This window comes from Oncorhynchus gorbuscha, linkage group LG21 (genome assembly GCF_021184085.1).
Source record: "Oncorhynchus gorbuscha isolate QuinsamMale2020 ecotype Even-year linkage group LG21, OgorEven_v1.0, whole genome shotgun sequence".
In the NCBI taxonomy this organism is placed as follows: domain Eukaryota; kingdom Metazoa; phylum Chordata; class Actinopteri; order Salmoniformes; family Salmonidae; genus Oncorhynchus; species Oncorhynchus gorbuscha.
Window position 1 is genome coordinate 29,200,415 of NC_060193.1, and position 27,943 is coordinate 29,228,357.

General features: G+C 44.5%; 2 protein-coding genes across 7 annotated transcripts in view; one reads left to right on the top strand and one right to left on the bottom strand.

The window, feature by feature from the left end:
* Nucleotides 1-22,306, top strand: part of LOC124008911 (reticulon-3-like) — a 34,683-nt gene extending 12,377 nt beyond the window's left edge. For 4 of the 6 annotated variants that reach the window (XM_046320510.1, XM_046320513.1, XM_046320512.1 and 1 more), the window contains 6 exons: nt 12,826-13,033; nt 13,775-13,913; nt 15,152-15,221; nt 18,655-18,701; nt 19,415-19,473; nt 19,631-20,495. In XM_046320510.1, the coding sequence (XP_046176466.1) occupies nt 12,826-13,033; nt 13,775-13,913; nt 15,152-15,221; nt 18,655-18,701; nt 19,415-19,473; nt 19,631-19,679 (572 nt within the window). In that variant the 3' untranslated portion in view covers nt 19,680-20,495. Of the gene's footprint in view, nt 1-3,753; nt 6,322-12,825; nt 13,034-13,774; nt 13,914-15,151; nt 15,222-18,654; nt 18,702-19,414; nt 19,474-19,630 lie in introns of all 6 variants that reach the window. The other 2 variants (XM_046320508.1, XM_046320509.1) reach the window with 2 other exon arrangements.
* A 2,055-nt stretch (nt 22,307-24,361) lies between these two features.
* Nucleotides 24,362-27,820, bottom strand: LOC124008006 (zinc finger translocation-associated protein-like). Its single transcript, XM_046318922.1, has 6 exons — nt 27,330-27,820; nt 26,322-26,846; nt 25,683-26,024; nt 25,317-25,462; nt 24,977-25,241; nt 24,362-24,864 (listed from the first exon to the last, which is right to left on the bottom strand). The coding sequence occupies exons 1-6, from the start codon at nt 27,463-27,465 to the stop codon at nt 24,362-24,364; spliced, it is 1,917 nt and encodes a 638-aa protein (XP_046174878.1). The 5' UTR covers nt 27,466-27,820.
* Between the last annotated feature and the right edge of the window lie 123 nt (nt 27,821-27,943).

Here is a 27,943-nt window from a genome sequence, read left to right on the forward strand (position 1 = left end):
GGGACCTATGCTAAAAATAAATAAATCACAACCACAATCACAAACCGTGTCTCCAGCGACGCACCATCACACCTCCTCCATGCTTTACAGTGGGAACCACACATGCATAGATCATCCGTTCACCACCTCTGCATCACACAAAGACATGGTGGTTGGAACCTATTTGGTAAAAGACCATCTTCTGTATACCACCTATACCTTGTCACAACACAACTGATTGGCTTAAACGCATTAAGAAGGAAAGAAATTCCACAAATGAACTTTTAACAAGGCACACATGTTAATTGAAATGCATTCCAGGTGACTACCTTGTGAAGCTGGTTGAGAGAATGCAGAGTGTGCAAAGCTGTCAAGGCAAAGGGTTGCTACTTTGAAGAATCTCAAATATAACATATATTTTGATTTGTTTAACACATTTTTTGGTTACTACATGATTCCATATTTGTTATTTCATAGTTGATGTCTTCACTATTATTGTACAATGTAGAAAAGAGTAAAAATAAAGAAACAAGTAGGTGTGTCCAAACTTTTTGACTGATACTGTATGTTTAACAGGTAATAAAAATTTATCTAAAAAATATATGGGTCAAAATGATTGGCAACCCTGTGTTCAATACACCAGCACCCTATCTGTCCGAGGATAACGTCACTGAGCCTTTTTCTAAAAATGTTTCATGAAATTGGAGAACATATTGGGAGAGATCTTAGACCATTCCTTCATACAGAACCTTTCCAGATCCTTGATAACCTTTTGTCCGTGCTTATGGACTGCCCTCTTCAATTCAAACCACAGCACCGCCTTGATTTTGAGCAACGTCATTTGGCACTTGGATTGAAGCCAGTTCTATGATCAGATGACATGAAAATAGAGCTATTTGGCCACGCACACCAGTGGTGTTTGAAAAACAGAAGCAAATGCAGAATAGTACCACATAGCGACAGTAAAATATGGTGGTGGATCTTTTATGTTACGGGATATTTTATTTCCACAGGTCCCGGAGCCCTTGTTAAGGTCAATGGCATCATTAACTATTTTTAGCCAAAAACCTGGTTGTCTCTGCAAAGGAGGCTGACTCTTGGATGCAAGTGACTCTTCCAGCAAGACGACAACACCAAGCACTAATCAAAATCCACAAAGAAATGGCTAATTAAACACAAAATCAATATTTTGCAAGGGCCATCTCAGTATCTGGACTTGAACCCCATTTGAATACCTGTGGCTTGAAATGAAGTAGGCAGGCGATAAGCACAGACGAAGATAAAGCATTTTTATTCTTATTTACAATGCCCGGCCAAACCCGGACGAACCTGGGCCTATTGTGTGCCGCCCTATGGGACTCCTAATCACGGCCGAATGTGATAAAGCCTGGAATCGAACCAGGGACTGTAGTGACATGTCTTGCACTGAGATGCAGTGCCTTAGACCACTGCTCCGCTCTTAACTCAGGTTATTAAGGATCTGGAAAGATTCTGTGTGGATGAATGGTCTAAGATCCTAACTAACGTGTTCTCCAATTTTCTAAAACCATCTTAGAAAAAGGCTTGTTATCCTCGCAAGGGGAGGGTGCTAGTAATGAAAACGGGCGTTTGCTGTGAACACTGAGGGTGTACCCGCTTTAAGTTAGTTTTAACAGTGGCCATGCAGGCTACTGTGGCTATTTTGATCATAATGTAGGTCTAACAAAGTTGCTTACAATCAAAAACAATGGAGAAAATCCATCCCATAACATTTTAACATGGAAATAGCTGTTCTGTCATTCAGCCTATCATTCAGCCTACAGTAGCAGCCAATGTGACTTTTGAAAAACACTTGCAGGGCTTGACAGTTACCTGTTTATCCCCTTGTCCTTCAGACAAGGAGGCGACTGAAAAATGTTTTTGTTTGATGAAAGATGCAACATTATTCCCATACCATTATTACAGAGAATCAGATAAATTATGCTACCCTCTGCCTATTGGCTACTTAGCTTATTCAAGCCTGTCACAAAATACAACACTGCCCCTTTAATAAAAATCTCTTTACCTGACTCACTTTTCCTAGAAATTGTACACGTTTTGTGCTCTTGTAGGTAGCAATCACCCCCCCTATTGCTGACTACAAATGATCTATAACTGGGATAATAACTGAACAAAATGTGCGCACATAGCTACATGCATCTCTTGCTTTGATCTCAAAACTAAGGACCAAGTAATTGGCACAGGTCCATATATGGCAATGGTTAATTTGCATATAGGTGTACTGCAGCTCTGATTGGCTATGCCATGTTCTGTGGCTGAGTAGTGCGCAATAGAATCTTACTCCGATGTGTTCTGCCTCCAACAAAATCTCTTGCATAGTTCATTTTTGTTTCGGTATGTTGCGTTGATTCGATCCCAATTGCCACAGTTACGAGAAACGTTTATAGCATTAACTATTAACTAATAGGGACCACTCTAGAAAGTTGAGTAAAGTTCAATCTCATACCTCTCTCTATGGGCTGTAAATACCGTTCCTCTGGCTTAGAAACTCACTGCAGGGTTTTGAAAAACGCTATTTTTCTTCCTTTTAATCCTGCTGTATGATGTCACGGAGAAGCATTATTTTAAGGCCGTTCTTAATCTTTTCACCACAGATCATAGAAATGTGCCATTTTCACATATCTAGACACTGGTATTGTGCCGGAGAACATGAATATGAGGTTGAAAAGTGGCGGAATTGTCCTTACAAAATCTCTTCCTCTGAGCAACTGTATAATATAATTTCCCCCAAAAAATTGTGTGGGGGGGGGCAGTATACAATATAGCTCAGTATTGGTATTATTTTATACCCTTTTTTTTGCTCAAATTTATCAAGGGTGCCAATAATTATGGAACCCACTGTATGTGTTAATTAAGCCATTATGGAAATAGTGTAATGTCGTTTAACTCTTTTATACCAGGCTGCAGTCACTTAACCCTAGTCTCGCCCATAAATTGCCTTGCGAGTTCAAACAAGGAGTGTTTATCCTATGTGACCTTTGCTCCCGGACTCGTCTTCCAGGCACGTTTTATGTATCTCGTCCCCGTTGTGTCACATTCAGTTCTATGATCTCATCCCTGTGCTCTTTTATGTTAGTCTTCTGGAGATGTGAGTTACTTCTCAACGCTTCTCATGAGATCATTGATATAACCCAGAAAGCGGAAGGAATGATGAGGGAAGAAGATTGTGTGTATTACCCAATCGTGTTTCCTCAGATGTGGAAACTTTGTGTGGTGACTTGACAGGGCTGCCAGAGAAACAGAGTGGTTTGTAGTGTCCCATGTTTTTTTTCCAGTAATAAAGTGCCATGTATTTTGTAGAACAGAGATCAGACAGAGTACCTGATTTAACAAAACCCCAGCCATATTCTATGTAAATATATGAATATGCATTTAGATAAATGAATATACGGCCACAGGGCACATAGTTGTGTAACAGTGTCGTTTATATATGCAATTTTGTTATTTTGTTGTGGAGCTGCTTCATTTCGACCATGCAAGTCATTTCGAACGTTGCCTCATTGAAAATGCTCTTCAATGGCAACAACTTGAGATGCTAAGTCAGCATGCCCGACTGACACACCATCATCCATTGCTGCAGTTATACAGTGCCATGCATGACTGCTTGGGCTGCAACAAAATGGCCTCCGCCGAATATAACTGGAAGTGCATGGGAGTTTGAGTGTGTCTGTGATTTTTATTCCCTCCCTCCTTTCTCCCCCTTCCCCTCCTTACCTCTGTGCATGGCCGATGCAGACAAAGGAGTGGTGCTGGGCTCTGACAAGCCCACCTCCGAAGCCGTGACCACCTCCCTTCGCTTCGCCGGGTCTTCTCAGTCCGGCTCGTTTTCGCCCGCTAACTATGGGAGCGAAGCATCATCAGGTCCGTCTGATGGAAAGCCAGGTTCGTCAATCGTGACATCCCCCGTGTCTGAAAGGATAAAGGCACTGGAGGCCCTGGCAGCGAAGAAGGAGCCAGAGCCCAAGACTGATGGAGGCTTTCCTCACTTCAAAGAGCGCCACTATGAAAAGTCTCCTACTGAGGTGCCGGCAGAGACCACCTCACCCTTCCAGAAAAAAGGAGCCTCCACTGATCAGGATTCACCAGAATCTCCCTTTGAGGTCCTGGGAGAAGCACGGCAAGGGAGTGATTTTGAAGATACCGCAGACTGGATGAGAGCCCACTTACCCCCTGTGCCTGACTTTGAGGACAAAGTAGATTCAAACAAAGATGCTCTTGTGTTAGAGAACGATGGCAGATCCCAGGATATAAAAGGGGAAGATAAAGCTATAACTGATGTTCCAGAGGCATTTGCGTGTGTCCCTGATGCTTTCATGGACTCTCCCATCGAAGGGCCTAAACTTAAAAATGTGTTCAAAGACCCAGCGCAGCAGTCTAGCGTTGAGGACGAATCTGAATTTGACCTGAGCTTCCTACCTACAGCATACATGACAGACACCCAAGCGCCCTCTGACCTTGACTCTGAGCACCCTGCCTCTCCTGCGCCTCCCGCTGGTTTTAACTCTCCCCCTCCACCCCCTCCCTCTGACTCAAAAGAGAACGACTCAAAGACCAAGCAGACCCCATGGGGTGATGAGGTAGTCGAGGTCGACAGCTCAGGAGACTCTGATGACACTGTCATTGAGGATGCAGTCTCCATCCTTGCCCCTTCCTTCCCTACCCCCTCTTTGTCAAGTGATACTGCACCTGCCCCCAAACCCTCTGTTCCCTCTCTCCCTACCGAAGAAAAGGAAACTCCTCCAGCAAAGCAGCCGATGCAGGTCCCTACCATCAATGTTATTGAGACAGACGAGCCGAATTACAGCGATGAGGAGATGGAGATGGAAGTGGAGGAAGAGGAAGAGGAGGAGGAAAGTTCTGAAGTTGTGAAGGACACAGTGAAAGAGGCACCAAAAACCCCTGAGCCACAACCAGACGTCACTAAAAAGGAATTCTCCAAAATTCCCCCCTTAGAATATGAGGGTTACTCTCCTCCCTCCTCTCCGGTCGACTCTGATGCAGAATACTCACCTAAACACAAGATCTTGAAATCTGAATGCGATACGGATGATCAAGAGACAGCACTATCTAATGATGGGATGCAAGGTGCTGCTGTGTCAAAGAGCTCTAGTTCTGAGGTATCACAAGCCCAGAAAGTTGAGTCTGATAAATCACAGACCCCCAATGAGTCTAATGAAAAGTCTTCTCCATCCAATGCCAAACCTTCTGAGAAAACCGCAGAGAACCTTTCGGACTTTACAGACTATGATGACGATGACTGGTCAACTGACGCACAAGAGATCTTAGTGAAGTCTAGCTCTGCTAACGTTACTTTTCAGGATCCTCAACTTCATCCCACATCCAAGTTTGAAGAGTCTGATATTAAACAAGATTATATGCAGACAGTTGAGCTTTCAAAGTCCAACTACATGCAGGATGACACAATCCGTAAATACGGATCTTTTGAGGACGAAGACGCGCTGCCACCCACGGATGACACCATTGACAATAAAGAGCTGAACTTTGACACTGTACCAGAGCCCTCTCCCTCGGATCCAACCTCTCAGATCCACATCGGAACACTACTCCCTCAAAACAATGCAACTACCATGATCTCAGATTTTGAGAATCTCACCTCGATGGATGAAGATTCCTTCCCCAAGCCAGTCGGTGGCCAGCCATCTCCCAGGGAGTTTCCCAAAGATCCATTCTCCTCTTTCCAGAAAGAACCGCCTGGCAACACCGTGGAACCCAAGACTGAGGAGAAACCTAACGATGACATCATTGTAGATCGCATAGTCAACAGCAAGACTCTCCCACCACAGGAAGCTGTGGCGGAGAAGGACACTAAAGCAGGACACCATTCGCCAGACAATACCAGTGATCCAGAAAGCATTGAGCCGGACTGCTCTCTCTCTGGTGCCACGGACAGCTTCGTCGAGTTCATGAGGGAGTGCCTGAAGTCACGACAGGACGAAGATCCAGAAGACATCCGTCAAGGTCCCACAGCCAAGGATGAGTGTCCTCCCTCCCAGTCCACACCAACCATGGTCATGGATCTGGAGCAGGAACACCTCACTATCAATGCCCTTAAAGAGTTGGGCAGCAGCCAGGAAGAGGAGGATGACCTTCAGTCTAGTTTCAAGGCCTTTGAGAAATCCCAGTCTTCCTTCACCTCAACAACCTCCGACCATCGTTCACCCCAAAACAAACCTACGTCCGACAGCGCGTATTCCAAAGAGGTAGAGGCCATCGACGTGTGGGTGGCTGAGGCCTACCACCTTGCAGAGCATGTCTTGACAGCAATACTAACGCACTTGTCAGGTAACATGCCTCCCCTCTGGGCTCTATGCCTGCTAACCTCACGCAAGCATAGCACAATGACCACACTCTTCCTCTCTCTTTCTCACTTGCATCTTTCTACTAGCATCTGGTCCTCTTATTCAAAGTGTGAGTACACTAACTATATAACACATGTTTGCATGTGTCTGAGAATTTTGATAACACCATTTAGATTTTTATATATTTTTCCTGATACAGCGCCATGGCTGTATTACTTACAGGTCCAATTTAATGTTTGGGGACACCTACTCGTTCAAGGGTTTGTCTTTATTTTTTACTATTTTCTACATTGTACAATAATAGTGTAAACATCAAAACTATGAAATAACATATGGAATCATGTAGTAACCAAAAAAGTGTTAAACAAATCAACATTTATTTTATATTTGAGATTCTTCTAAGATTCTTCCACACATGCAGATATTATCTGTTCAAAAACACAGCGGTTGGAACCAAAAATCTCAAATTTGGGCTCATCAGACCAGAGGACCGAGTAATGATGGGCTGTCGTTTCTCTTTGCTTATTTGAGCTGTTCTTGCCATAATATGGACTTGGTCTTTTACCAACTAAGGCTATCTTCTGTATACCATCCCTACCTTGTCACAACACAACTGATTGGCTCAAACGCATTAAGAAGGAAAGAGATTCCACAAATTAACTTTTAACAAGGCGCACCTGTTAATTGAAATGCATTCCATGTGTCTACCTCGAAGTTGGTTGAGAGAATGCCAACAGTGTGCAAAGGGTGGCTACTTTGAAGAATCTCAAATATATTTTGATTTATTTAACACTTTTTTTTGGTTACATGATTTTTTTACATGATTCCATATGTTATTTCATAGTTTTGATGTCTTCACTATTATTCTGCAGTGTAGAAAATGGTAAAAATAAAGAAATACCCTTGAATGAGTAGGTGTCTAAACTTTTGACTGGTGCTGTATGTGCCAGGCTGAAATCTGGCTCTTACAGTCAATCCTTATGAAGGTCTCCACGTTCACAGACAGAGTGCAGTTGTCACAAAAGTAAAGGGTCAAACTATACTGGGTGGTGTGTGTGTGAACATGTCAACTGTATGTATTCTTAAACAATCCCCTCTCTGTTTTGAGGCTTTGACCCCCCCCCCCTCCATGTCCTTAAAAGCTTAGAGTAATCATGGTCGGACAGTGGGTGGTGGGGAGTTCAAACATGGCGCTCCAGTGTCTGCTTGCAATGCCCCTGGATGTCAGGCGGAGAAGTCGATTCACCAGTGTTGGGTTTCTGCTTTGGTGCAACATTCCACACGACGCTGCACTTAGACAGGACAGGAGACGATCATGCCAGAGACGCGTGATCATTCTGAAGGCGCAGACTTTACTTTACCTTTTATGATGGTCATTATTATCTACGAGCTGGATTGGATATTACAAGAGCATGACCAGACACACTGGAGGAACTGCAAAAAATGATAACAGCTTATCTTTGTCCAACTTCCCTGACTAATGTTGCCATGCCAGTTTGAGTTGGCAAAAACCCATACAGAAGGGACCAGGCTAGGGGGCATTGGTTCTCTTATTTTGTGTGACAATTGTCACTTGGCTCAGAGGAAGGGTGCCAACCGCCGTAATTAGCTGGATGCCATAAGAGCTTTTATTGCCCTCTTGCCCTCCTCTTGAGTCTTGGCACAGCCCTCCCAACCTCCTCTAGAAATTTATACACAGAATGTTTCATTTTTCTTGTGACCTTCCTTGATTTTAATGGCACAAAGGACACAGTAAATACATGGTATATACACTGAACAAAAATATAAACGCAACATGTAAAGTGTTGGTCCCATGTTTCATGAGCTGAAATTAAAGATACCGGAAATGTTCCATACACACACAAATGCTTATAAAAAAAATAAAAAATGTTGTGCTCAAGTTTGTTTATATCCCTGTTAGTGAGTATTTCTCAGTTGCCAAGATAATCCATTCATCTGAGGTTTTTCATATCAAGAAGCTGATTAAACAGCATGATCATTACACAGGTGCACCTTGTGCTGGGGACAATAAAAGGCCACTCGAAAATGTGCAGTTTTGTCACACGACATAATGCCACAGATGTCTCGTTTTGAGGGAGCGTGCAGTTGGCATGCTGACTGTAGGAATGTCCACTAGAGCTGTTGCCAGAGAATTAAATGTTAATTTCTCTACCATAAGCTGCCTCCAATGTCATTTTGGAGAATTTGAGTTCAACCGTTGTCACAACTGCAGACCACATGTAACCACGCCAGCCCAGGACCTCCACCTCCGGCTTCTCCACCTGCGGGATCGTCTGAGACCAGCCACCCAAACAGCTAAGGAAACTGTGTTTGCACAACCAAAGAATTTCTGCACAAACTGTCAGAAACCGCCTCAGAGATGCTCATCTGCGTGCTCTTCGTCTTCACCAGGGACTTCACCTGACTGCAGTTCGGCATCATAACCGACTTCAGTGGGCAAATGCTCACCTTCGATGGCCACTTGCAAGCTGGGGAAGTGTGCTCTTCACTTGGATGAAGCCTGGCTTCAACTGAAACGGGCTGATTGCAGATGGCGTGTATGGCGTCGTGTGGGCGAGCGCTTTGCTGATGTCAGCGTTGTGAACAGAGTGCCCCGTGGTGTCGCTGGGGTTATGGACAACGAACACAATTTGTAAATGACAATTTAAATGCACAGAGCATCAGTGACGAGATCCTGAGGCCCATTGTCATGCCATTCATCAGCCGCCATCACCTCATGTTTCAGCATGATAGTTCAATGTCACAATGATCTGTACACAATTCCTGGAAGCTGAAAATGTCCCTTCTTCCATGGCCTGCATACTCACCAGACGTGTCACCCATTGAGCGTGTAAGGAATGCAATGGATCGACGTTTACGACCGCGTGTCCCAGTTCCCGCCAATTACTAGCAACTTCACACAGCCGTTGAAGAGGAGTGGGACAACATTCCACAGGCCACAATCAACAGCCCAATTAGCTCTGCGAAGGAGATGTCGTACTGCATGAGGGAAATGGTGGTCACACCAGATACTGGCTGGTTTTCTGATCCACGCCCCTAATATGTGCATATCTGTATTCCCAGTCATGTGAAATCCATATATTAGAGCCTAAGGAATTGATTTAAATGGACTGTTTCCCTTATATGAACTGTAACTCTGTGAAATTGTTGCGTTTTTCTATTTTTGTTCTGTGTGAAAAGCTTGAATGTGGCTCTTATCTGAGCCTCATCTAGTTTATATATCACATCTGCCAATATAATATGCCTTATCAATGCTGTCATTATTACCTACTGGCTAACAAGATGTTACATATACTCTAAACACACGAGGTCACAGCTAACTGTACATTTTGTGTAATCTTCGTCTGTGATTTGATTTAACCCAAGGCAGGGTGGCCCTCTAATTCACAGTGTGGAGCTGAAGCAGATCAGCCCCCCCCCCCAATAGGGAACCCCTTCCTATGCTATGCCTGCTCAGTGCAAACATGAAATCCAAACCTGGCACACACAAACTGGTATGTAGACAAGAGTTAAAGGCAGGATGCCTGCAGTATGGACTCAAACATGTTCATGTGCTGTGAGCGCAACCTACACCACGGGCACGCAATGGAACTGTAGGTCATCACTGAGGCAACCAGTAACTAGGGGAAAGTTTACGCCATGCAGGAGTCGTGGAGGGAATTATAATGAAGCATTACAGTTAAGCTACTGTTGGAGGTGCTTTAGGACAATACATATTGATGGTATAGCGCATATTTTCTTCTAACATATCAAATAATAATGCGCTCGTAATTATTTTCATAGTAGCGTAGCTTACATTTTGGGGGTTATTTTTCCCTCAATCTGCTACAGTCTGCTCTTTAAGTACCCCGTTTCCCTCTTGAACCTTTCCCTCAGCCGCAAACCATTCTATTTTAGTCATCCTTCTGCATTGCTGCTGCCTCAACTCAGTGGTTTATTAGGCGGGGTATGCCTGGCTAGGTGAGTTAAGGTGACTTTAGTGGGTGTAACAACCTGTTTTTAGTTGGCTTGGCTCTATTGGTAATGATAATGCGGTGTGGTTCTCCCACAAAAGGCCTCAACAAGAAATGGTCACACTGACGGTGATATGAATCAGTCATCCTCCCAAATAGGGTACACATTTGAACAGTGGCCAGAAAAGGCTTGACTTCTGCCAGGCCTTTAAAGATTAGTTCAAAACAGCCAGTCCATTTGTAGTAGGAAGATTTGTGTTAATCGTGTGCGTGTGTGTGTGTGTTTTAGACTAGGACTGGGAGGGATAGGGCGGGGACCAGCCAGTCGTTGTCAGTCGGGAGGGAGTGGATCATGTCAATACTTGAGTCAGACTTATTCACCCGTGCCAATGTGTATATAATCACCTATGGTATTTGACTTGCTTTAGAAGTTGGTTTAGCTTTGCAGGAGTAAAACGTTGAAATCTGTTGCCAGGCTATGTTGTAATGGGGTCACACACATTGACGCAAATAGACGGGCGCGCACACACCCTGGAATGCAGGCAATGTGGTGTGGTGCCTGTACCTTTAAGAGCTGCTCACTGCACAGTGAGGTAGAAAGCAGGCCACTGCGGCTCTGCTGCCACTGGGACTCGCTGCTAGATCTGGGGCCTATAACGCAGAGAGGGAGGGAGGGAGTGATGATTAACGAGGGCCGCCAGCCCAGGCTACCTCCCTGTGGGTACCAGCAAAGCATGCTGGGAGGGACTCAGACCCCTGCAGTGCTGGGCTAGGAAACCCCACTCATTCTCTGAGCACCGCTTACCAGCCAGCCAGGCAGCATCAGGAACAATGGAGTGCTGTCTGTGTCCTGGTACAAGAGGGGCGCTGCTTTGCTTCTCTGCTCTGTCAGAATGACTTGTCTGTAAACAAACAAAAAAATGCACTGTGCCATGCAACTATGTTCCACATTTTGAACTGATACACAATATTGCTCTTAACTCTCTATTGTAGTATATTTTGAACATGTTGATATTTAATAATGGAAATTTAGATTTTAGAAGTTTATATTTATTACATTTATTAAATTGGAGGAAGGGTAAAAGAGAACTATGATAAACCAAGTTTCCTAATCCATTCACTCAATCCTCCCTCCAATAAACCCCACATGGTTGTCTCAGTTAATAATACTGAAGCCTATATGGTAAGTGAGCATTTTAATCATGGAAAACTAACCAGCTGCAGTGTAGCCTAATTTCACAACACAATCCTGTTACTGTAACAGGATATAGTTAAGTGATTCTGTTTTTTTTTTGCCTCTACACAATCTCGTGTACATGAGTGCCTCGACTATGTGCAACCCTGGATAAATTCCTATTTCCCTCCTGTAGCGTAGCCCAACGACGAGGGTGCTTACAAACTCATAACATATGCTGATACTAATCGTAGCTGCCTTGTTTGTTTTTTCCATACAAGCCCTGGCCGCGGGACATGCTACATCTCCTCAGTGTCTATGTGGGACCAGATGATGCAGAGCCGCAGTGGCTCGCTCTCAGCTGTACATTACATGTTAGTGGAGCATGAGTCACTCTCTCTCACACACACACACACTCACAGAGTTAGGTAATGGTGGGCGAGCAGTGTGCCAGGCACCTCCCACCCCAGCAACGTGTGTGTGTCTCTGTGTGCCTTCTGTATGTCTGTTTGTGAAGCCTATGCACAGGGGTAGAAACAGTGCTCTGTCTAGCACAGTGTGGGATGAACAAAATTGGGGATGAAAGGAAGAAGTGGTACGGTTTCTCCAAAAACCTTTTCTCGGTAGTCAGCCCAGCCTGCCACCACGGTGTCAAAAACGTAGAAAGGCCTTCGAAAGAAGAGTGAAACGGAAAGACGCCAACCGAATTGCATTAATGGATCCTCTGTAGAGTGAGGGGAGTGGGAAGGGTTGTTGTGTATGCCGTGCTCTCTGCTCTGCTTTCTCTCCCCCTTAATTGGCTGCAACGCACAGCAGCCCAGGCCCGGAGCCCGAAGAGGCGTAGTCCCATGTGGAGGCAGCGGTTGATACCAGGTTTCTTTAAATGCCCCCTTTTCATGCAAAGGATGGAGGGAGGATATTTAAGAGCCCAATAAGAGGGTTGCGTAACAACACTGTATTGGGAATATCAGTTCAGTTTGTATACACACACAAACATGTACAGGGTTGTGGGGGCAGGTGTGGTAACAGTATCTAATGCAGTCTGTATACAGTATGTTATTCTTAGACTGGAGTTGCCAGAGGGGGAAAACACAGCATTTTTTTATTTTATAGGTTGGCGGTTGGATATCACCATTTGCTGGTCTTGTATTCCGAACGTATCTTGTGCAATAAGCAACTTGAATTCTTCCCTCTTGTCTCCCCCCTAATCTCATAAACAATAATGCCCTCTCACCCGCTTTCCACACACTGAAACATGCACTCATACAAACACACATTTTCCTTCCATTAAACACACACACACACCTTTCTGCTACACCCTTTCTTTCACCCACTCTAGTCAAGGACTTGGTGCACTGGCGAGACCCCAAGAAGTCTGGCGTGGTGTTCGGCCTGTCCCTGCTGACGCTCCTGTCCCTGGCGGCGTTCAGCGTCATCAGCGTGATCTCCTACCTGCTCCTCGCCCTGCTCTGTGTCACCATCTCCTTCCGCATCTACAAGTCCGTCGTCCAGGCCGTGCAGAAGTCCAACGACGGACACCCCTTCAAGTAAGGCGGCACACTCCACCTGGAAACTTGTGATGCTACTAAGTATTGTATTCATTAGAACGAACGTGGGAAAAGCCAGTGGTAAGAGTGGTTGGTAGGAGTGGTTGTTTTTGACAAAAAGCTGAGTATTCTTCACTAGGGCCAGGAGTTTTTTTTTCTTCTCTTCTCACCACATGACCAGAAAACTAAATTCCCTATTTTTATCATCGTTGCCATTGCTGTTTTTAGCTCCAGCAGGATGTTTGTGCTTGTCATCACAATCCCTGCCTGAGTGACTCATTTCCTGCTGGTTTTATTAATAGAAACATCATGTTTGGTCCAGGCAGAGTGGGGTGGGTGGGGGTGGGGGGGCTTACTTCACTTACAGCCCAGTCAAACACAGAATGATGACTTCTTATTTGTTTATTTATTGAACACTTATTTTACCAGGCAAGTAGATTCACCTGGTCAGTCTGTCATGGAAAGAGAAGGCGTTCATAATGGTTTGTACACTCAGCAAATGCACATGGAAACAACTGCTGGAGTAGGGGAAAAAAGCTAACCAGTGAAATCCTCAAATCCAGTGACTTGATCAAGTTCTAAAATGAAAGCAGCTCGGGTTGCTTGAGCTGATTTGGCGCTTCTTAGCGGGTTAGCATTAAATGATCAAATTAAAGCCGTTGTTAGAGTTGACATATAGCAGATTAGCCTGACTTTTGAGTTCGCAGCTTCACACTCCTGCTGTGGGTTGGTTCTCTTCAGGGCTCTGATGGAGAAGGATGTCAGCATTCCCCCCGAGACCTTCCACAAGCACGTGGACGTCAGTTTGACCTACATTAACCGATTCCTCAAACAGATGAGCAAACTCTTCCTGGTCGAGGACCTCATCGACTCCCTGAAGGTGGGTTTAAGTGTCTGTCCAGCTGCCTGTCAGGCGGTTCACCCCCTGTATCTGTGCCTCTGACTATGATGGATATGTTGGTAGACCAGTGATCCATTCCATCAAACCCTGGCGTGTGTGGGTGGATCGTTTTGCTGTTCACCTTGTTCATAAATCTACGTACACGACCCTAAACGAGGTATCGGGCAAGACTGTCCTAAACAGGTGACAATCCGGACTTGTTCCCATAGGCCTAAGTCTATTCTTTCCCCCTTAAAATCTCCTCTCCTGCCGCACAATACTTTTCATTGACTCACGCAATCTGAACACTGAGCGATCCCCGCTGTATGTGTGTGTGTCTATAATAAGCCTCTCCACCACCAACCCTGGTCATGTAGTTAGTAACTCAACCCTATTGTATGTTGCAGTGTGAGTGTGACAGTGGTCGACTGTAAAACTCTTCATCATGTGACTATGACAGAGAGCGGGAGAGCTCACGGTATGTCAATGGCATGCCAGTGTGCGTCAATCACACAGGGCAGGCGCGACACTAGCCCTGGCTTCGCACCGCGGCCATCCGATAGCAGCTAGCTCGCTGACCCAGAATGCAGCTCACAGCTAGCTCTCTGTGGAGTGAGTGAATAGGAGGGAGGAGAGAGAGAGAGGAGAGGAGAGGAGAGCTACTGCCAGTCTTAACACTTCATTATAGCCCAGCCAACCAGACATGCCAGCCCATCAGACCAAGTCGACTGCTGCTGGTCGATCCCATGGCCACTCATGCAGGGTTAATGCTCCTTGCTGTGGCTCCACTCTCAGCCTATTAAATCAACATTACATCCCTTCCCTAGCCGGAGGTAGAAGTAGCCCTAACCACAGATCTAGGATCAGATTATCCTACCTCCCATAGCATAAACCAACAATGGGATTAGAAAATATTACAATAGTTGACCCTAGAACAGTTGTTAAGGGGCATCGTCTTAATCCTCCCACCCCTGAGTATGGATACCATGGGTATGTATAAACCGAGGATAAATTTGGGAGGATGCAACTGTACCTAACGTTCAGATAGAAATGTAATGCATAGAAATGGCACGATTCCCTATCTTACATGACAGAAAACCGTGCCTGTTCTACATTTCACTCTGCAACGTTTGAACCGCTTCACCCCTCTGAATAGGCCCCAGGCACCCAGTGTTCTAATCATTGACTTAATATGGCATCGTTGGCTCTGACCCGGGTGTGTTTTCTTCTTCTCCCAGCTGGCTGTAGTGATGTGGCTGCTGACCTACGTAGGAGCCGTCTTCAACGGCATCACCATCCTCATCCTGGGTAAGAGTCTATCTCAGCACTGCACTCAGCACTGCACTGCAGCCAATCAGAGTAGCAGCTAGGGCCCTGAGGGGAAAGGTTTTGAATCAGCAGCTGAATGATTGATTGTAAGCTCAGTGATTGATTGACAGGTCTGAAACCCTACCATCTCTATGTCTCACAAAAATATCCTGCTCCTCCCCTGACAATCCCACCCTCAGTGATCAGTTGAGAGGCCAAACTGTTAAGAATGTGGCTAGGACATGAGGAAATTAAATCGAAAATGGGAGGAACAATATTGTTTTCCCCAATAACAATTTGAATTTTGTACCTTGTCGGTTAAGAAAAAACATTATATTGCACGTTGAATTCTCATTTTCTTTTTTACACAAATAATGTGATCACAATAATGTAGTACAATTACAAATGTGAATTTAGATTTATCTTTTAACAATTTTCTTTCTCAATTATTGCAGTGTTATCTGGTATGGCATTGAACAAGACCTGTAATCTTGAATATTCAATTGGTTTGTCATATATTAACGTAAAAATAATATTGCAATATTTTGGCATCTCATATCTATATCTCTCTATCTCTCTCTCTATCGCTCTCTCTCTCTATTTCTCTCTCTATCTATCTCTGAGATAGATCCATAAATTGCAGCCCTGAATCTGCAATAAAAATGTAGCTCTGGTAATATGAGTCATATTTGAACAGTTTGGGTTAGAATAGTGGTCTCCAACCTTTTATTTCATTATAGCTACTTCATACAAGCTAATAGCTACTTCATACATTTTTCAAGCTACTTATATAAAATTAGATTTGTTGTTGTTATTGTGTAGGCCTAATTTGATGAATTAAAAACAAAGAACAGCATTGCATACATGAAGTAACTGCGTTTTGGTTCTTAAAACCACACATTTTGGGAGACCTCGTCAGTTGTTGAATGCCTTCAACTGGAATGTGTCTTCCGAAGTTACAGGACTAGGCTGCTATAAATTAATTTCAAATAAATGTTTAATTGTCATTCTGTTGAATAGTGGCCTATATAACAACACACCACAGTGAGTAGGCTAAATGTATTTGACAACAAATCCTGAAGAAACAGAATAATTATGAAAGTACGAGGAATAACAAAATTGTAGACTTGGCAAACACATTGCTTGACTGTTCCGCTTCTCATCTGACATGGAATTTTTCTGGCGCCGTTGTTTAACCCGTCTAGGAACCCCTCGCCAACAGCCAATGAAATTGCAGGGCGCCAACTTCAATCAACAGAAATCTCATGATTCAAATGTCTCAAACATACAAGTATTAGACACCATTTTAAAGATAACATTATCGTTAATCCAACCACAGTGTCCGATTTCAAAAACGCTTTTCGGCGAAAGCAGAACATATTATGTTAGGTCAGCAACCAGTCACAGAAAGCATACAGCAATTTTTCAACCAAAGAGAGGAGTCACAAAAAGCAGAAATGGAGCTGAAATGAATCACCAACCTTGGATATTCTTCATCAGATGACACTCCCGGGAATCCCAGTTCCACAATAAATGTTTGATTTGTTCCATAAAGTCCATCATTTATGTCCAAATAACTCCTTGGTTCGCGCATTCAGTACACAATCTAAACTCACGACGCTCGTGCAGGTCCAGGCAAAAGTTCAGATGAAAAGTCATATTACAGTTCGTAGAAACATGTCAAACGAAGTATAGAATCAATCTTTAGGATGTTTTTATCATAAATCTTCAATAATGTTCCAACCGGATAATTCCTTTGTCTGTAGAAAAGCAATGGAATACGAGGTAACTTTCACATGCCAGACCTCTGACTCATTCCCCTCTCATTCGGCCCCACTTCACAGTAGAAGCATCAAACAAGGTTCTAAAGACTGTTGACATCTAGTGGAAGCCTTAGGAAGTTCAAAATGACCCCATAGACACTGTATATTCGATAGGCCAAGAGTTGAAAAATGACAAACTTCAGATTTCCCACTTCCTGGTTGGATTTTTCAGGTTTTTGCCTGCCATATGAGTTCTGTTATACTCAGACATCATTCAAACAGTTTTAGAAACTTCAGAGTGTTTTCTATCCAAATCTACTAATACTATGCATATATTGTGGGCGGCAGGGTAGCCTAGTGGTTAGAGCGTTGGACTAGTAACCGGAAGGTTGCAAGTTCAAATCCCCGAGCTGCCCCTGAACAGGCAGTTAACCCACTGTTCCTAGGCCGTCATTGAAAATAAGAATTTGTTCTTAACTGACTTGCCTAGTAAAATAAAGGTAAAATAAATAAAAAATAAAAATTAGCAACTGGGACTGAGTAGCAGGCAGTTTACTCTTGGCACACTTTTCATCCAAATGTGAAAATGCTGCCCCTAGCCCAAACAGGTTAAAGCGCTGTCAGTGTCACCATGAAAATGTTTAAAACTTGTCTCAGTAGCATACATATTTGATGAAACAAGGGTAGAAATGGCTTATTTGGTCGTTATTACTTACCAAGCAAAGCAGAGCTGTTTTTATCAAGGTACACATCTTGCTCTTTTTCATTTTGCGCATAGGTGCATACAGACACACAATTATTTCACAGATATAATCATGTAATACTTGAACGCCTATTTTGAAAGTGGGGATGTAGCGCCTTCATTTCTCAGGCGCCTGTGGACATACAGTAACTGTCCACTGTCACATTCCTTCGTCTCTCCGGTTCTTGCTCAAATGTTTCAGGCATGTTTAAACCAACCTGGGCAATGGGACACACTTGAAAGGGGGTCAAAGTTCATGATACAAAAGGTGTATCATAAAACATTTTCCTTTACATTAAAAAAAATACATTATAATAATTAAACTTTAGTTCAGAATCTCACTGGATTACTAAAAACCCAGTCAGTCCCAGCATTTTTACTGTGCAATTACATCGCTATAATGCTTGGTAAACGGCATCGTTTATAATAGAAACTCAGGACAATTGCTGTGAGACTAGAACACTGTGTGAGTCTTGTTTAGTCTGTTGTTAGCGTGTCACACTTGATCAGTGTCCACCCGTGACCTTTTCCTATATTGACAAGACTGATGATAGTCTGAGGTTACTGGCGGCACAGAATGTGGCCTTCAGATGATTGGCTCGTTTAGACCACCACTACCCAAAAGCCTGCTGCTCTGAACAACACTGTATGTCAGGAGTATCGATCTGAACTTTCTTAATGGTGTGTCACGCCATCGCAGATTACAAGGTGGTACAGCCTAATTGGTTGTTTTTGTGGGGGGATTTCTTACTAGTAAAATGTTCTTCACTGTTCTTTGTCTCCTTCCCTGAAAGTGGCTTTATTATTATTATTATTGTGATGGACTATAAATGTTAACTTTATATAGTCCTGTGATGCTTTGTGCTTTTTTTGTAGAGGTCAGTTGTTATTTTTGTTATTTCAAAGTTTTTCTTTCCCTCTCCTCCAGCTGACATCCTTCTATTTGCCGTGCCCCCGTTCTATGAGAAGAACAAGGTGAGAGTCTGACCCTTGACCCTTTTTGTTTTCTTATGACGTCGAAGAAGCCGAGAGCTTTTATTGTTGCGTTACATGCTTTAGAACTATGTCGACATGAGTCGTGCTGGTGAAATCATACCATTTTACCTAGAACTGGGCCTATATATGGTTCTGTTTCACCCATGAACAGTGATGATGATGGTGACGACATCACTTTGCGGGCGCGTACAAGTCATCCCCCATCGTTCCGCTCTGTGTGACCTCACCGGATGACTGGGCTCTCCGAGTCGTTGGAGGCTGTTTTTGCATACTTATCGGAATCATAGGACAAGGCTGATGGGACAAGTCACCCTACTGTCACAGTTACAAGATGGCTTTTAAGTGTCCTGTTGAATAAAGTCATCACCTTTACTTAATGTTTCCATATCTTTTATATGCTTACTGTCAACTGTATAGTTCTGTTGAATTCACGGAGGCCTAGATTAATGGTAGCATTTTACTCTTCTAAACACACACGCGGTAACCATAACAACCCCTAATACCATAACAACCGTAATACGGTAACAGTCGTGTGGCATCTGTCTACTTGTGTTTTTTTAAAATCTTGTAACACATTTTGTGTGAACAATGAGGCATTGTTTCATGTTATTCGGATCAGGTCTGTTTTTGACCCAGATGATCTGTAATTTAATGTAAAACTCACTTTTGTCTTCCCCTCTTTCTTCCCCCAGACCCAGATTGATCGCTACATGGAGATTGCACGCACTCAAGTCAACACCACAATGGCTAAGTAAGTGTTCCCAACCACAATGGTTTAAATGCCAACAGGATGTCTCTGATCACAATCTCCCTAAACTAACAGTTTCGTATACAATATCAGTGTTGCCAGGTGATCAGAGATGTGTATGTTGACGGTGTACATGTTCTCTTTGCCTTTTCTCATCCAGGTTGCAAGAGAAACTCCCTGGAGCCGTCAAGCGTACGAAAGCTGAATGAGCGGCCCGCAGACATCTTCATCACCGTCCTCCTCACATGTATCCCATCTTAAATCCCCTCTTCCCTGCCCTCCCCTCCTTCTCAGTCCTCCTCCTCCTATCCACTATCTAACCCCCACTCCCCTCCCTTCCACCAACCATCATACCATCTGCACTGAACCAGCTAGGTAGAAGAGAACAAAGTAATGCTACTCAATGTGAACCGCGCAGCTTAACTAAGAGCATTTAGAAAAAGAACTGCGCCTACTGTGTTGACAGGAAACACGTCTAGCGGGAGGAAGTGATGTAATGCCGTGGCAGGACGCCTGTCTTTGGGCGCACTAAAAATACAAAAAATTATGCAGGGGTCAAGTGAACTAGACGGAATCTATGACCTGGTTTTTTAGTGTACAGTTGGAGTGTGTAGGGTTTATCACTGACGAGTAAGTATGAGTGTTAGTCTCGCAAAAAAAGCAAATGTCTGTACTTTTAACTAATATATATTTAGCTGAAAGTAAACCGAACAAGTAGAAGAGTAAAACTCATAAAAAGAGCAAAATGATTTTAGAAATGTACCTTTTGGGTGTCAATTGTGGCTTGTCTTTTTCCTGCTCTCTCGCTCTGTGGCAGTTTGTATGGATAAACAAAAATATATATAAAGTTTGTGTTTGGAATGTGGTACTGGGATTTCACTGTTACGGTTTTGGTGTCAATTGTGTTTTGCTCACCTTTAAGGCACTTATGTATGTATAACGTTTCTGCAATGTACCGAACATTTCTTTTCTTTTTTATTTTAATCCCACGAGCAGGTTGAAATAAAAGGATTTGGAACACTGAACCAGCTGTGATACTTTTGGTCAAGTTCACCCTGTTTGATTTGAATGCATTTGGTGTAATGTTTCTGTATATACACGACAACGGGCTCCCCCTTTCTGTGCTGTAATGAAACGAGTTAGCCTGGCTTGTTTATCAAAGAAGAACTCCCCCTTACAGCGGTCATAACTCGTTTTTTTTGTCGCACCTGTTCAAGTCGACATCCAATGTTTCACAGTCACCTGTAAAATGTATATTATTACTATTATTGATATGGTTCTTATTGCTTATAGGATTGCCGCTTTTGACTCCCTTTCAGCCTCGTAAAGGCTCCATGAAGCTTCGTAGTTGCTTTCTTGAAGCTTCATAACCGCTTGACTTCTCCAGTGAGACCTCTTGGATATGGGTTCAAAGAGCGGCCAGTTTTCGGCAGTAGCTAGACGTATAACTGACGGAACGATAGATGCAAGAAAAGATTTGGTGGGTGTTTGTAATGGGCTTTAGTTTATTGTTTTTTTGAATGCCATGTAGTGCATGTCATTGCATGAACTGGAAACATTTGCACACTTTTTAAAAATATATAGGCTGTATCATATTCTTAACTGTTAATGTTTTTGTTTATAAGATGATCATTATGTGTGATTGCTTAAATTGTGTTTTGGTTACAATAAAAACCATAGTCATCTATTTTTAGGGCTACTTCTCTGTAATGGCCTCGTGTCTTCGAAAGGGATTTTAGAAATAGATTTTTGAAAAATATTAAAGACTGTTCCTATTCTGATCGTCCATACTCCGTGACAATGTGCTCAAAGTAGGTTTGCACCTCCGTTGCAATTTTTGAGATGAAATCCCTCTACATTGGATGGTCACTAAGGATGAAACACTAATGTTGTAACATAAATTATACAATGATAGTTTCGCATTGCCTCAATGCATCTACTACTACTACTACTACTACTCAAATGTATGTTAAATGCTGAATGTTACCCTGCAACATTAATAGAACATTCCTCCTCGTGCATGAAAACCAGTGTTTCACAGTGGCCCTGATGTTGTCAGCGTACACACCACCTCACAGAGATGTGGTGCAACAATGCTTATTGGTTCTCTTTGTGCATACATGTGTCTCTGTATCCTACTCTGTGGCAGTTCATTCAAGCCAATGAACACATACTCTACTTGCTTCGCTAGGGTAAGGTCTAACTCTGCCCTCAATTCATCGACTCAAGCTATTGGACATGTTTGTTCTGGATGTTTTTGTTTTTCACCCGTGCACACATACACGCTCACCCACAGTCGAACGTATCCAATGTCTGTAAACCACTGTGTCCTTGTGATGCCGGACTAATTATACATTCGGTTGCCATGATGACCTCATGATGACGAGGTGTTCCAGACAGTCAGGCTTTTCATGGGTGCTCCACCTCAACCTCTTCATTGAAGGCAATGCTACCTATGTTTTCAATAGATTATAATACAAACCTCTCACTTTAGTTTCTTTATTCTTCCTTTGTCAATGATGATATAATTCTACATTTTAAACTGGTTTCCTTGAAGCATGTAATTTGTTTTCTCATTTTCCCTGCTTCCTGTCTTTTTCCTTTTTTGGAGGGGGTTGGCAGGAGTTTATTTCTTCTTTGGCATTCTTTGTTTAGCTTTTGACTATATTGGGAACTAGGTGTGTTAACTAACATCTCCAGCTCTGTCTGTTAGCAATGACTTTTGATCACATTTTGGAGCTTTTTTGGGGGGGGGTAAAGTAAATTTGCAGAAAAAAATAACTGTGGCCCCTGTAGTGATGTTAAAGTGGAGTTAATAAACATATGTCAAAGGACACCCTGATTTGTTTTGTCCATCTGTGGTCTGCTCAACAACATTTAAACACTAAAACATGACAGCATGTTTAAACCACGGGGAAATACATTTGTGTCAAGATTGAAAACGAGATTGAGTCCAGCATTCACGCTCCCGCCTGGACAGAGGATATGGGATGGTGATATGAGTGGTTTTGATAAGAGGATAACACTGTAGCTACTCATTTTCGACCAGGTCTGCATGTTGAGGTAACAGACATGGTAAACCCAATCAGCGAATGTGTTGCTTTATACGTTATTGCCAGCTGTCTGCAAATGACAGCTGAGTCGAGTCAATTTTACCCATAATTTACCAGAGAACCAGTCAGACAATATTATTCGGACACTTTTTTTTTTTTATTACAAGTATCAATTGATAACAGAATGCATGTCTCAACCTTTCGCCATGTACAGACGAAATGCAGAGCGGATACTTGAAACAGATGAAATTGAAGAAAGATGAGGGACTCGGTCCCGAAATAAAACTGAAGATCATTGCTCGTGTCCTCGCCCAAGCCAACTAAGTACCACCAAAGGGTCATTTTAACGTGCCCCTTATGCACACCGACACAAACATACATGTAAATCATTGCAACAAACAAGGTTTATTCTTATTTATTCATTCACATATTTATATTCTATTCATATTTAAATAATAAGTGCTAAGTCACAAAGCTTTTAACCTTTCTGTGGCCAACGTGGCTCAAAGCCCAGATGTAATAAGTATTTCATCACTCCTTGCCCATTCTCTGCATGCTAAAAAGACCACTGCACAAACTAGGGATGTGTCTGAAAACATTACTGGCTGTCAAATCCTTGCTTCCTCTCCTTGTTTCCTCAAATCCTATTGAAGTGCATTAGAGGAGAGGATTCAGGGTCCCTCCTCTGGCCCTGCAATGCCTTTGAGAGGAATTCATGTAACAAGGACGGAGAAAGCACAGGTTTGACCGGTAACAATTTGAGATCCATCCCGAGTCACCAATTAAGGCAGCTTAGGTTAGAGAAAGAGAGTGGTATTCAACACTCACGTCCCTCCCCTCCACGTAACTGGAGAAATGCTGCCATCTGGTTCTTTGAGCAAATCAATTAGTCCATGGGTTGTAAAGTATTGTTATGTTTAGTGTAGTAATTTTGATGCGCTATAACAAGCGAGCGAAAGAGCGAGCACAGATGGAAAATGGACAATCCCTGAGTTGTGCTTTTCCTGGTGGGAGTGATATTATAAAGATCACTGAAATAAGGGCAACCGAGGTGCTCATTTCATAGGTGGTCAACTTGGCAATTTATTTCCTGACGCTGTTGTAATATTATACTTTTTCTTTTATCACTTTGTTGCATAAACCTTGTAATAGGTGAGTTACTGAAATGGAAATCTTGCATGTGAAATCTTGTATAAATATGCTCTCTTATAAAACGCCTAAGCCATTCCAGGCAATCCCTCCACAATCATGCATGACTTCAGAATTGCCATGCAAAATTAAATTTACGTGGCATCGTTAACTTTGATCAATGAAGTAGACAAAATGGCCGCAATTACAAACCTTTTTGTAAAAAAACATGTCTAAAAGTGCTTGTTAAAAAAAAAAAAATGCAAATATTCAACACTTATAAAATAGATTTTTTTGTGTGTGTGTGTGTGAAACTTTTTGCTAAGAAGACTCATGAGAAGCAAAAATAGTTGCTGGCCGGTGCAACAATAGTATTATGACACTGGAAAAGACATGCAAGGTAAGATCTTCTCATTCAAGAATGAGAAAACTGTATGGAGGAAGTCCATAAGTGCCGTTCATTGTCTTAAGCAATAAACCTCAAACACCCTCTCATTCAATCACCTACACACCCAAAGCTAGGTTTAAGTACATTTTTGGGACAAAAAGTGCTATATTGTACGCTCCCTCACACAACAATCACCGACTGTGCCAGACACCACTCGCGGCAGGGCTCTACCAAGCCTCATGTTTCTAACTTCCTGAGAAAGAAAGACTTGGGGTTGAAGCGGTGAGAACGGAGAACAACCGTGGGCCTGTCGCCCCTCGTCTTAACTGACGAAGAGGCTGGCGGCCGTCTCTCCGACTGCCGAGTGTCCGTGGTCCAGGGAGGAGAAACAGTCGTCCGAGTGGACGAAGTGCAGGGCTGTCTGGTTGTAGCTGAGCAGGGCTTGCTGTCTCTCGTCAGAGCTGTACTCCAGAGAATGAGGGTGGACCTGCTGGATGTGTCTCTTGATGGTGCTGACTTTAAGAGTGGCTAACGTCGCCCCGCACACCATACAGATCAGCCCGTGTCGCCGGCAGTCATAGTCCATCAGGAACTCCATCCGCCAGCGCACCTGGTAGTTCCGCCGCTGGTCCTTGCCCGGGTAGTGTCCATGGCGTCCCAGAGTGGCAGGTATGGTGACGACTCCCTCCTCCTTCTTCACTGTCTGAATGGCGGACATCTTGGGGGTCCGGTGGTGGTTGTTGTTGTTGTTGTTGTTGTCCGGTGCTGCCTTTTCACCCATCTCTCCTGACACATGGACGCTGATGATGTCACCAGGGTCCACTTCTGTCGGGGGGGGGGGACGAAAACCACTTGGTGAATAACTTAGTATTTAATCTTTTCTCTGAGAGTAGCTACAGTCTGTCTTTTACATTTTTTTGGAACTTGTAAGTTTTACCTTCTTTCATCTGCACAGCCAGGTGGTCTTCCATCGGGGCCTCTTTGGTCCAGGCCTCGGCCATGGCCTCTCTCTCCTCCCGGGCCAGGCTGGTGGTCTCAGGGTGGCAGTCCTGAATGTGGCGCCGGAAGCTGCTCACCTTGGCCACGGGCAGGGCCTGGGAGCACACCATGCAGAAGGTGCCACGACCCTGAGGCCCATAGGCCACCAGGTAGTCCAGGCGCAGGCGCCAGGGGAAGCCCCCGAGGAGACGCCTCTTCCTGGGCTGGCAGAGAGGGAGAGGGGTTATGGGGCTGGTCACCTCTGGAACTCCAACACCACCTCCATCCCTGCTACCAACCATGTCGTGTATCTGGGACAATGCCTCATCGTTGTCTGCGCCAATCTGGATGGTCTCCAGGTCATCATGGAAGAAGTCCACCCCAACCTCTTTCTCGTCTTTGGTGTTGGGCTCCGACTTGATGAAGTCGTTCAGGGGGTCAGATTCTGAAATCGGGGCATGTGGTGGGGGGAGAGTATAGCAGAACATCAAGCACTTTTTCAACAAAAGCTTTTCAATTTGGCGCTGAAAAGATTCCACTTAACTCATTCTAGCATCATACAAGACACAAGACATATTGCATATAAAAAAAACTAGTGCCGCAGTGACAGAATGCCTCTTTCCCTGTACTGTTATACTCAACTACGCCCTCCTCCCCTATCTCACCATGCGTCTGAGCCCAGGTCTGCAGGATGCCGTGCTTCTCCTCCGAACTGTAGACCAGCGACTGAGGGTGGATGTCCAGCACGTGGCTCTTGATGTGGTCCAGGTGGAGCGAGGGCAGCGGGCGGCCACACACCATGCACACCAGCCTGCCCGCCTCCGCCTGGTACTCCATGAGGAACTCCTGTCGGAACCAGGCGTGGAGCGAGTCGTTCAGGTAGCGCTCCAGAGTCCGGGCCGAAGGCCCAGGGAGCTCCTCCTGCTGCTGGAGGGGGGCCGGTGTATGGGGAGATGGGGTGGTGGATCGGGGCTGGAGTTTGGGGGTCACCATACCATCTGGTTTCCCTGCGGGAAGAGATGGAGAGGGGATATGCAATTGAAATGTATGCTAATGTGAATCACGAAATAGGCAACCATGGGAATGCTTTACTACTACAGCAAGCTACTGCACAAAGACATCACCATCTTACATTACTGTAAAAGTGGATCTTGGCAGCATGGGCATGACTGTACAACATACACACTTATCAGACATGCTCATACTGCCACCAAGCGCAAAATCCTGAAACTCAATAATCTTATCATAAAACTAGGCCAATGTCATTTTGTCCCCCCCCCCCCCCCCCAGAAACCCCAACCCACCGGTGGAGCGGTGTGCGCAGTCCAGCAGCTGCTCCTCCTGACCCTGCGAGATGGCGACCACACCTCCGGCCGGACAGTACAACCTCTGGCCCCCCTCCAGACTCAGGTGGCTCTCCCAGCCCGAGCGAATCACCTCCTTGTCGGACACACTCCACAGCAGGGAATCTGGGTGCTTCTGTCGAATATGCCTCTTGATGGTGCTGAGTTTGAGAGTGGCCAGCGAGCTCCCACACACCATGCAGATCATGCCGTGGCGACGGGGGTCAAAGTCCATCAGGAACTCGCTGCGCCAGTACTCGTGGTAGTAGCGCCGGTGGTCCCGGCCCGGGATGCGGCTGAAGCCGGGACGGGAGGCGCGCTGGACCCTCTCCTTGATCCCAGAGGGGCCCGGGACGGGGGACAGGAGAAAGGGGGAGTCGGGACCCTCTGTGACACTCCAGTAGCTGGTGCCCGGGGAGCAGAGTGGGGTAACCATCTCCTCATCGCCGTCATTGTCCACGTGGCCATTGGTCAGACCGTCTTCCTCTAGGAAGGAGAGAGTGTTAGGAGATGCACTTAGAGTAGGTATAGGTTATATAATGAAACTACACATTTCAAAGCTTTATAGCCTACAATTCAAGGCCTATTTCTCAGATGCCTGGTGGCACATACTCTGCCTGACATTCCAGATATTCATTCCGCTTGAAATATGATGAGACAAAAATAGGGATTCATAATAATATCGTTAATCTGTGGATAATATTGCGCACAGCACCACAGCCATCGGAGAGGGAAAACGACTCCATTTAGCCGATTTAGCCAGCCGCTGGTTTCCGCTGGGTGGCGACTGTGCATCACAGCAGGCAGCCAGCATGCTATTTTGCCTTTGTTTATAGTGGAGCCACTGACACAAGAGGGCATGCTGCTATATGGCATTGTCCGTCACACGGATTAACTGTGTCTAATGGTGGCGGGCGGATGAGGGGTCGAGTGTCCATAATCTCGAAACAAAAACATGACAATATTTACCTCTTGAACAGTGTCCCAAATCACTGGGCTCTCGTGTTGCTTCCTCCTCTCCGCTTATTATTAATGAGAGAGAATCTGTCTGCTCAGCACACGGGTGGACCACGGGCTCGCTCTCCCCCGTCTCTTTCTCTTCCATTACTCTGCAACGTTACACTATTTACGATTGCCTTCAATTCGCCTTGATAAACCAGGGAGGCACGGTATTTTTGGAGAATCATTCGGCACGCGTTTTGTAAGCTATCTATAACACGTTCGGACCCATCGATTTTAGGGTGCCCCCGTACTGTCTTTATAATGTGCCCCTCGTCCCCCCACGCGCTCAGCTCTGGAGCCAAGTTAACTTTTCATATATCAGCTCGACATTTGGTCGGTCATATCCTTCTTCGAGTCTGCGGGTGTGAGTATCTCTTGTTTATGGTAAGCTATAGCGGCCTCCTGTATGTATTTTAAGGCTCTGCTTGTCTTCGGGGTAGGGAGCCGAGCTTGGGGCCCCTGGGGCTCCTTAAGGGGCTCCTGGGTAAATTTAAAGAGACAGTAGCGGCATTCACGCAGCGACACGCAGACCCGGGGGCCAGATCAATGATTTACAGTGTTTATAGAAAGTCCATACCCCC